We start from the raw sequence: 11,279 nt of genomic DNA, 5'->3' as shown, positions 1-11,279 counted from the left end.
TCTTCTTCTTTTTTCTTAACATATATTGCATTATTTGTTTCAGAGGTACAGATCTGTGATTCAATGGCCTTGCACAATTCACAGCGCTCACCATAGCACATACCCTCCCCAATGTCTATCACCCAGCCACCCCATTCCTCCCACCCCCCCACTCCAGCAACCCTCAGTTTGTTTCCTGAGATTAAGAATTCCTCATATCAGTGAGGCCATATGATACATGTCTTTCTCTGATTGACTTATTTCACTCGGCATAACACCCTCCAGTTCCATCCACGTCGTTGCAAATGGCAAGATCTCATTCATTTTCATGGCTGCATAATAATCCATTGTGTATATATACCACCTCTTCTTTATCCATTCATCTGTCGCTGGACATCTTGGCTCTTTCCACAGTTTGGCTATTGTGGACATTGCTGCTATAAACATTGGGGTGCACGTACCCCTTCGAATCCCTACATTTGTATATTTGGGGTAAATACCCAGTAGTGCAATTGCTGGATCATATGGTAGCTCTATTTTCAACAGTTTGAGGAACGTCCATACTTAAACAGTGAGGTCATAATCTATGGACAGTGTAGATTTGTCTGCCCTAGCACATTGGGACCAGATCTTAGATTTGGTTTTTTAAATCATAAACTTCATTAAATTAAAACAAGCTAAATAGTTAACAAACATACACTTAAGCATTAGACCTATATAGTGCTACCTTGCCCCTGTTGATGCTGCTTAATTAGGTCTTCTAAGTTGTGTTTCCACTATGATTTCCTAATTAATGTCCACCTTTCCCTTGTTAGTGCTACCATGTCAGTTGAGAGCTGCATTACTTCCCTCCAGAACTACTCCTAAACTTACCGGGTCTTCTTACTTCAATACTTATTCATTTATTTAATATTTATAGTGTTTTTGCTGTATGCCAGCACCTATTTTAGATGTTTAGAAGGCAGAGATGATTTTGCAGTGTTTAGGAGAGACGTTATACTACAATGGGATAAATGTCAGACATTAGAGGAGTATAAAGTAGCCAGATGATGAAAAGAATTTGTTTGCTAAACCAGGGCCTTTGAGCTTTAGCCTGAAAGTACTGGGGAACATTGAAAAATTTCAACAGGGGATAAAATTCAGACCTATTTAGGAAAGGTTACTGTGGTCAGTAAAGAGATTACTTTGGAGGTAGAGCAAGTCGAGAGGCAGGGATCAGCTAAAAGTCTAATGCAATGATCCATCATCTACACTGCTGCCACATTAAATCCTTTTAAAGAGTCTCCTGTCATAGAATCTGAACTTTGAGAGCTGAGACATAGTTTACAGATATTCCAATTTGATTCTTTCATTTTTCACAAAGAGAATAGAGGCTAAAAAGCATAAAGGGATTTGCTCACGACCTCTAGACAGTCAGTGTTACAACTAATAGTGCTAGAACTCAAGGTTGCAATCAACTTCTTCCAAACTCCTGATCATGTTGATATTTTGACCTCTCCCCATAAATCACAAATGTTCTTAATGGCATCTGGAATAGTGAATCCTTTCCAGGAGGTTTTCAATTTACTTTCCCCAGATCCAGTGGAGGAATTGTTATATATGGCTGCCATAGCCTTACAAAACAGATTTCTTTTTTTTTTTTTTTGAGTGAACAATTTTTATTGAAACCCTCAAAGATTAAAGAGGACCAAATGGTGAGTTTGGGTACCATAACAGAAAATCTCACCTAACTGTACCATCATTCACAGGAATGAACAAACCCAAACACGACAAAATTCAAATTCTCATGTAATTGCTACAAGTGAATGTAAATGAGCTAATCATTTTATCATAACCTTTCTTTAATCATATGAAAAAGGGAATTTACATGGCATAACAAAAGATATGCAAAACAATGAAAACACAATTCTCTTAAATTTTTCAAACTTTTTTTAAAGATAACCGTAAAGATATTTTTTTTTATTTTTAAGAATTTTATTTATTTGTTTGACAGAGAGACACAGCGAGAGCAGGAGCACAAGCAGTGGGGGTGGGAGAGGGAGAAGAGAAGCAGGCCCGATGCGGGGCTCGATCCCAGGACCCTGGGATCATGACCTGAGCCGAAGGCAGACGCTTAACAACTGAGCCACACAGGCACCCCTTCAAACTTATTTTTATAGGATGCAGAATGCACTTGAAATGATTAAATGACTTAAGCTGATTCTTTTTTTATTGCAAACTACAAAACAGATTTCTTAAATAAAAAGACTTGAAAGTTGAAATGATTCCTTGGGGGCGCCTGGGTGGCTCAGTTGGTTAAGCGACTGCCTTCGGCTCAGGTCATGATCCTGGAGTCCCGGGATCGAGTCCCGGGATCGAGTCCCACATCAGGCTCCCTGCTCGGCGAGGGGCCTGCTTCTCGCTCTAACCCTCCCCGCTCTCATGTACTCTCTCTCTCTCTCATTCTCACTCTCTCAAAAATAAATAAATAAATCTTAAAAAAAAAATGATTCCTTGGATCCATGGGCTGCAGAAGGAATGTTGTGTTAGCGGGCATGAAAATAACATTAATCTCGCTGTACTTCCCCATCAGAGCTCTTGCGTGACCAGGGGTATTTTCAATGAACAGTCATATTTTGAAAGGAATCCTTTTTTCTGAGCATATGTCTCAACAGTGGGCTTAAAATTTTCAGTAAGCCATGTTCTAAATGGATATGCTGTCATCTAGGCTTTGTTCTTCCATTTATAGGGCACAGGCAGAATAGATTTAGCGCAATTCTTAAAGGCTCTAGGATTTTTGGAATGGCCAGTGAGCATTGGCTTCAACATTAAGAACTACTTGAATATCAAGATAGGTTTAACAGATTATTCAAGTGTAATAATTGTTTCTTGTTTGTCCTTTTCCTTTTTGCTTTTAAATGAGTTCACATTTCTTTAGGCCCAAAGGATTCTATATCAAAGTGTTGAAATATTTATGGATTTGATCTCAGAACCATTGTAATCTTTTAAAAATTATGTACACAAGCTAGGAAAGGTCTGAGAAGCCTGTAGGTGGGGAAATGTTAGATTAACTTTTGAGAGGCACATGAATTTTGGAAACTACACATCAATGACTGATATAAATTCTAGGAAAACTGTGGAAGTTTGATATTGGATCCTCTACAATCAGGCTTTATGATAAAATATGTTTGTTTTACCTATCACTAAGGTTTTTGTGCATCCTCAACTCTAGTTATACAAGATTGTTCACCTTCCACAACTCCATTCTTTGGCTCAAACTCTTCTTGTCACCAGGCATTCCATCTAGTGCTGCCTGTGGAAATCCCACTCTTCATGGCTTACTTCAATAGCATCTTAAACATACCTCAAGCTGGAATTAATGTCTCTCTTTTTTGCTCCTCTTGTATACCATGAGTACATCCATCATAAGACATAGAATCTTTGCTTCCTTAGTCGCATACAGGCCATTAAGTCACACAAGTTGAAACTGGAAGGAAGGGCTCTCTAAGATAATCCCATTTTCTTCCTTATATCTGCAAGTTTTGAGAACAGGAATCAAGTCACATGTGGTTTTTTAATTTCTGACTTGCCTTCTTCCTTCATCAAAATCCCTAATTTAGGGCACCTGGGTGGCTCAGTTGATTAAGCGACTGCCTTCGGCTCAGGTCATGATCCTGGAGTCACGGGATCGAGTCCCGCATCCGGCTCCCTGCTCAGCAGGGACTCTGCTTCTCCCTCTGACCCTCTTCCCTCTCGTGCGCTCTATTTCTCATTCTCTCTCTCTCAAATAAATAAATAAAATCTTTAAAAAAAAAATCCCTAATTTAATGATTGGGAAGGGCATCCCCTCCAGAATCCTGAAATAGCATACCTTAAGAAGTTTTAATATAAGAATTCATGTGTAAAATTTTATTGGATTATTTCACCCTGTGGTACATTTTGTAGATCTAGCTAAAGCTTTGATTTTGGAACCATGTACGGTTTTAGGTTTATCTAGAGACATCATAAACGTCCATGTGGAATTTAGACATCTTTCAACAGATTATCAGATGGCATTTGTTTTTTAGTAGTTGGAACCAAATCATCCAGTCAAAGCAACATACATTATGCAACTTGTTTCTCACTAATATTCAACTATATTTAAACATCAAATATACTAAGTCTCTCATTTTTCTCGATTGTTGTAGGTGTATCTCTAAGAGTGTGCCCCTCAATTAAAAAACGAGAAAACAGCTTTGAAAACGTATTCTGTTTAACAAGAGAGAAACTCCTACTGTTGACTCTTAATTATTACAGCTGACTCTACGTTATTTTATTAATTTATCCCAGCAGGTGTCAGTGCTGAGTCGAGGCAAAATCCTTTTTCCAAGTGTAAAATTTTAATTTAGAAGATATGAATGGGTCTGGCGATGAGAAAAGATACTTAGATCGCGGATTTATTTATTTCTTAGGAGTTCAAAATTCATTCCTTGGGGCTTCAAAAGAGACGGGGTCTCGCTATGTTGCCCAGGCTGGAGTGCAGTGGCTATTCACAGGCGCGATCCCACTACTGATCAGCACGGGAGTTTTGACCTGCTCCGTTTCCGACCTGGGCCGGTTCACCCCTCCTTAGGCAACCTGGTGGTCCCCCGCTCCCGGGAGGTCACCATATTGATGCCGAACTTAGTGCGGACACCCGATCGGCATAGCGCACTACAGCCCAGAACTCCTGGGCTCAAGCGATCCTCCTGCCTCAGCCTCCCGAGTAGCTGGGACTACAGGCGCGCGCCACCGCGCCCGGCGCTCGAGAGCAGCGCAAGTTGACACTAGAGGCTGAGTTGCGGTGACGTCACCAGCTGTGCCGGCCTAGAATGTTTCCAAGACCGCTCGATTCACTCCCTCGAAACCGCGTAGTCGCACAGCGTTCGCGTCATTTGTCAGCACTGCATTCTGGGTAAACCGTGTCTCAAAAATTTGAAGAGCGCATGCGTTCGCTACTTCTTTCCTTTTGCCTCGTTGCGTCCGAGAGAGCAAGATGGGTCACCAGCAGCTGTACTGGAGCCATCCGAGGAAATTTGGCCAGGGTTCTCGTTCTTGGTGAGAAACAGAATGTGGTTTTAGGGAAGGGTTGTACTGGGTTGTGACGCGGCCAGAACTCATGGAGAGGAGTCCGCGGCGGCGCGTGGGGGTAGACCGACCCTGGAGCTGTGACTGCCGCCATTACGGGCCTCTGACGGGTCAGGGAAGACCCGCGGTGAGAGTGGTACCCCCGAGTGCGGAATCTTTCCGTTTCTGCGGCCTGCAGTAACGCCATCTCTCTTCTTACAGCCGCGTCTGCTCAAACCGGCACGGTCTGATCCGGAAATACGGTCTCAATATGTGCCGCCAGTGTTTCCGTCAGTACGCGAAGGATATAGGCTTCATTAAGGTACGCGGCCGCGGATGCCTTCTCCGGGTTCTGTGTGTGAGCGGGGAAAGTTCAGATATTTCCTTATTTTGAGCTTTCGACCAACACCGTTTTCCTCTTTGTCTTAGTTGTTAACAGGGCTTTTTGGGGTATCGGACGCCACTGTTAAAGAGCTTTGGCAGGGTAATGGGATAGATTTTACAGTCTAACCCCTTTTTACCAGTGTCCGTCAGTTTTAGAAAACACTGGAAATTAAGTTTTAGATCTCTTTAATCGTATCTAGACATTTTCCAGCAAAATACATGTGTTGGCTACTGCCCCGAGATGTGGGATAGCATCATACACTGGCATGAGCTTGAAGATGATTGGGGCCAGCTAGACCTTCTTAGGATTCAGATAGAAATCAACTATTTAATAATAGTCCAGTGACTTTAGTCCAGTCACATTAAGTTCCGTTTCTGCCTGAGAAAAATAAATGGCAAGGTTGTTGCAAATCTGTATATGTGGAGCTGTCTTGACTCCTAAAAATCAGTTAAGTGCTAGAGTGTTTTCTTCCCTCTGTGGTGAAAACTACCACTTTCTTGGCCCTTCGCGATGATACAGTTGCTGGTGTTAAAGTATGATCTCTGTTAGACACAAAGTATCTTAAGCTTAGACTTTTAGTTTTGACCAGACACTTAGCACGTATATGCTTGTTACACTGTGGAAGTTCATATATCTCATTCAGCGGGATGGGACGTGTTGATCAGTGTATCAGTGATGAGAATGGACTCAGGCTCTTGAGCTATTAACTTTGTGTCCCCAGTTTCTCAGAGGTTAAGATTAAATGAGTTAATTTATGAACGGTCCCTATAGTAGTGTCTCTCACACATTAAATACCAAAGTATTAGCTGTGTAGTTACCTACTTAACCAGCCTGAGGTTTTGGTAAAGATTATTTTATGTAGTAGTGTCTTTCTAGTGGGGAATTCTTTGAGGGAAGAAGTGAATGCTGATGCTAAAGTTTACAGTCTTAAATTGTTGTGGTTTGTGGGATAGCTTGTTGTAAGCATTCAGTAACTATTTAAGCTATTTAGAGCTTGGTAGCTAGTTTGGGTCGGTCAGATTTCCAGTTTAAACCTCATCCTTCCATAATAAGCACCAGTGTTTGTGAGAATAAAATGGGTATTTAAACATTTTGAATTAATAGATTTCTTGTCTGTCTTTTCTTTTTCAGTTGGATTAAGTGAACTTGAATTGGTCATCCAAGATTATGTTAACTGCAGATAACCAGGATACCTACTTCAATGTCAACTCATTGTACATAAAATAAAAAATACTCCAATTATGAGTGCTTTAATGTGAATGGAACGGTCAATTGATTATAGGAATCTCCTTTTTAAAATGTACTATTTTCTCAGCAGTTCATCTTCAACGTATGTGGCTTAATTTCCTTCAGTTATATAAAAGTACTCATGCTGAACTCTGATAAAAATGCCAGTGTTGTTTTTATATTTCAAAAAAACCTTTTTTATTACATAAAGTGACTTCTATATATAGGAGCATCTAGCATATAACTTGAGACAACTGTCTCAAGTAATTGATGTGCTACAGTGAGCTAGGCAATAGAAATAAAACTGTTGAGATACGTTTTTTTTGAAAAAAGATATATCACTGAAACCTTGGCATTGCCCAGAGGCGGGGAGATAGCAGTCCTAGCTTTTGGGGTAATTCACAGATAAAATCTTGCAAGTTTCTCAAATGTTTGTATGTGGAAAGGGGGCACCAGTGATTAAAAGTTCATGGGTCTTGGGCACCTGGGTGGCTCAGGCGTTTAAGCGTCTACCTTCAGGCCAGGTCATGATCCTGGGGTCCTGGGATGGGGCTCCCAGCTCAACGGGGAGTCTGCTGTTCCCTCTACCCGCCCCCCCAGTGATCTCTCTCAAATTTTTTTAAAAAAAGCTCTTGGGTCTTGTCCACAAGATAAACTTTAATGAGGCAAGGATGGAAGGAGGGAAACAAGTCTGTTGGAATAGTTAGGCAAGTGGTCTTGGCTAGGGCTAGGACAAAAGGGAGTGGTTGAAGCAGTCTGCAAACATGGCTTTTGAAGAGCAAGATGACAGGATTTGTTGAAGGCTTGGATGTGGAAGATAGAGGATTCTAAGGGTTGGCCTGAGCAATGGGAAGGCTATAGTTCTTACAGAGCTAGGACTGAAAAAATGGTTTGGGGAAGAATTAAGTTTGGGGCATAGTAAGTTGAAAGTGCTTCTAGACTTTCATATGGAGCTCCCAAGTAGGTAGGCATTTGTGTACATTTCCTCTGGAATCCTTGGGAGCTTGGGACTGCTTGTACGATTTCAGTTGTCCTCAGAATATGAATAATTGCTAATTTGGGATCTCATCATCGTGACTAGAGATCCAATTCCTAAAATCTAGGGAGTAAATAATATATGAACAGGACTGTTCTGGGTTACTCCTGGGAAGATGAACAGACCGAAGGAGAGCCAAGGTAATGGTATACTAGAAGCCAAGCAGGGAGTGATGAGCTAACTGCTTCTGATACACTTGGGTTGATATCGTGTCCTCTCAGGAGGGGGAAGTGTGGCTGGAAACAAGTGGAAAAAACAACTGGTGGTTAAGCTATCTGCAAACTTCAAAAACGACAAATGTATTGTTACTGTAGGAGGTCATGGAAGTTGGGGACAACTGAAGCTTAACTTTCATGAGCTTTATAGTAAATCCACCTTTGCTCCTAACCTTGAGGCCCAAGAGTATGGGATAATAAGCTGCAGTCGCTGCTGGGGATATGTCTGGGGAAGAGCCAGGTTTAAACTGGGTAGGGAGACGTAAAGAATATTGGAAGAAAAACTTGAAGATGTAGGAGTTTCTGGTAATGGAATGGAGCTGCTTTTGCAGATAGGGTGGGTAAGACCTGTGTTACCTGAGCAAATGTGGAAATTTTGGTTAAAGATCAGATAGGCTCACGCACCTAATGATTTAGGTAAATGAGGTTGTGAGATGGGTGGTTTGGTATGACACTTGGATGAGCTGAACTCTTCGTGGGATGGCGCTGTGTAAATGGTCCCATATGTATTGTGCGTTCACCGAGGGGATGTGCCCTAACCAGTCCTGGCTCTGTGTGTATGTGGTGGGAGTGAGTGGGAAGTTTGGTGTGAAAGGTGGTCTGGCTTCTCTACTAGGAATTGAATAACTTAACTGCTTAAGACTTAAATGTCTGTGCCAGACCTGCCAAGTGCCTTAAGTGCATTATTTTTTTCAAGTCTTTTTCAAGGTTTTTGAGACTTTTTCATAGACATGCTCATTACACCCCTGAGATAACAGGCTTAGAAATGCAGTAATTTCATTACCAAAGTCTACCCAACTAAAGGGATCAGAACTGGTCCAGAACTCTAATCTGTCTGATATCAAAGCTGATGTTCTCAATGCCCACTATATGCTCTTCCCCAAAAACAATTAGATTAAGGCAGGAACTATTTCCATGTTTACCACAGCACATAGGTGCCTTGTATATTAATAGTAGTCCCTAATTATTGAAAAGTTAAATTACCTACTAAAAGTTCAATGATGTTGATGGCAAAATTGATATATCCTATGAGAGAAATCTCATTGGAGCATAGAGAATACATTCTTAGGTTTGGGTCCCTTGACTTAATAAATTAGCTCTGTATGGGATCTGTCAAAGAACCTGTCAAGAATTTTACTTAGCTTATTACTGAAATCAGTAAACTGTTACAGCCCATTCAAACAATTCAGAACATCCCTACTAGGTGAATCAAGGATGTTGAAATGAGCTTAAAAATAAATGTAAAATTGACCTTTTCAACGGGAGAGGGAAGTAAATTATCCACTGGATAGAATTAGAAGTTGTCTATGGGCAAGGATCATTTATGTACAACTTTCAGGGTTGTAGACTAGCTCGAACACAAAGGCTTGGAGTCCCTTACCCCAAGATTGTGCTAGATAAAAGCTCTGCTTTCCATGAAAGAAACCCAGCAAACTTTTGGTCCATTTCAAAATCTTTCACAATTTTTCTCCACAGACTTTCAGGTTTTTACCTATAATTGGTAAAATTTTCAAGTGCATGTTTTGTGCCAGGCACAGTTCTTAGTGCTTTATGGGAATTATACTCTTTTGTTGTGAGGTATAACTCCTATTTTGCAAATGAGGTGACCGAGCCAAAAAGAATAAGTAACTTTACCAAGGTAGTATTGTAAGTGAGGTTCAAACCAGGTAGAGTATCTCCAGAACTACTCTTACCATTAAACTGTAAATGTCCAACAATTATGAAAAGCCTTGGCAGATTTTAGTAGTCTACAAAATAACTTAGAGAAATAAATTTCAATACAAAGTAGAAAATTGTACATGTGGTACAATTTCACAATGGTAGAAAAAAAAGGCACAGAAAAAACAGAAGGAAACATACCAGTATATTAGCAGTGATTGCCTTTGGGTGATAGATAACTGGATTTGAAGTGGTCAGATTTAAGATTTATTTTGGGGCCCAGTATCCATTGAGTACTGCAGTATCTAGTGCCCCAGGTACAAATATTGCTAATGAGGCTTCTGCTCCTTCCCAAACAGCTCATTCCATTTTTAAACTGCTCTGTTAGCAAGTTCTTTCTTATCGTTGGTGTGATTCTTTCCATTGATTTCCACCCATTGATATTAATTCTACATGGTCTGGTACAAAACAAGTCTAATCTCTTTTCTGCAAGAAAAAAGGTTTAAATATTTAGGCATGGGGGCTCTCATGTTCTCCCAGAATCTTCTTATTTTAGGTTAATTTGTGATTATTTCAATGGTCCCTCATAGGACATGATTTAAAGCTATCTCTAGTGTTCTCTGAATTAATTCCACTCCATCTAGATCCCGATAGTGCCTGACGTGACACGTTTCATAGGGCAGGCATGCAGTAGAAATTTGTTGAATGAATGAATGAGCAGATTTGATTGATTTTGATTTGGTTGGGCATCAATGTGTCTTCATTTTCCATGGGCCCTCTATTACCGTTACAGAAAGTCCAGAGACCATAGCCTTGGACAGCTATCTCCATGGCTAATACCCCTGACAGCTTTAAAGCAGTCTGCTTTGCATAACCTCTGCCTAGGACATAGTTCTTGTTGAAAACTATCCTTCAGAATTGGTACCTTAGAGATGTGGGCTTTTAGGTAGGCAAAACAAAGCTCTTCTAGGGGTATAATTAAGAAGGGTTTACCAAGGTGTTTGAATTTCCTGAATATCCACATAAGTTGAAAAAAAGGAAGAAGAGAAGGCTGAACTACTAGATGTTTCTCAAGGGTTAATTTAGAAAATTAAAGGCCCAATTTGTTGATATCACTGAGTATATGTGTATATAGGAGCCAAAGATTAGATTATTACCTGTGCTAGTTGCAGGTGTCCTTTGTCTTTCAGAGCTTTAACAGAATTGAGATTGGAAGTGACAAGCTTAATCTAGATGGGCTAATTATCATTTAATGTCTCAATTTAAAGTCATTTGGTTAATTAGAAAATAATTTAAAGAAGCCAGGACTGACTTTTTTGTTTACCGAAAATCCTTTTGTTAAGTTTAGCCCATTATGTGTGTCGATGGTGACCACTCCCCTGAGCTGATTCCAGACTGGACCTTCTGATTCCTGTAAACAAATGCTGGATTCCCTGACCGATGTGTTGAAGGCCTGTAGAACCATAGTGCCTTCCTTTTCCCTTCATCACTTCTGACACCAACACCCCTCCCCCACTCCAGTTGCCCCCATTGTTCTTCTTAGTCCCCTTAGCCTCTGACACCTTTCCATCTGCTTAGAAAGAGATCCCTGCCTGCCTGTTGTTTGAGAACCACTGATCTTGGAGCAAGGACTAAAGTGTCACTGGATCTGGAAGTGGCTGGTGTGGATCTCAAGTGGACTCCATCCCTGGAGTTCAAAGGACACATTTAAAGA

The 11,279-nt window shown here is 40.7% G+C and overlaps 1 protein-coding gene across 1 annotated transcript; it reads left to right on the top strand.

The window, feature by feature from the left end:
• The first annotated feature begins 4,885 nt into the window (after positions 1–4,885).
• On the top strand, positions 4,886–6,688 carry RPS29 (ribosomal protein S29). The gene is made up of 3 exons (XM_025870118.2): positions 4,886–5,034; positions 5,266–5,365; positions 6,560–6,688. Exons 1-3 carry the CDS (start codon positions 4,973–4,975, stop codon positions 6,566–6,568), a joined length of 171 nt encoding a protein of 56 aa, XP_025725903.1. The 5' UTR covers positions 4,886–4,972; the 3' UTR covers positions 6,569–6,688.
• Positions 6,689–11,279: the final 4,591 nt, after the last annotated feature.

The sequence above is a fragment of the Callorhinus ursinus genome, unplaced genomic scaffold (genome assembly GCF_003265705.2).
Source record: "Callorhinus ursinus isolate GAN/ISIS: 27379988/994484 unplaced genomic scaffold, GSC_fseal_2.0 scaffold8, whole genome shotgun sequence".
In the NCBI taxonomy this organism is placed as follows: Eukaryota; Metazoa; Chordata; class Mammalia; order Carnivora; family Otariidae; genus Callorhinus; species Callorhinus ursinus.
Note: the sequence above shows the minus strand (reverse complement) of the source record. Positions and strands in the feature narration are given on the sequence as shown.

Coding starts and splice junctions, on each gene's coding strand:
- RPS29 (XM_025870118.2), top strand. CDS start 4,973: ATGGGTCACCAGCAGCTGTACTGGAGCCATCCGAGGAAATTTGGCCAG. Junction 5,035..5,265: donor GGCCAGGGTTCTCGTTCTTG/GTGAGAAACAGA, acceptor CTCTTCTTACAG/CCGCGTCTGCTCAAACCGGC.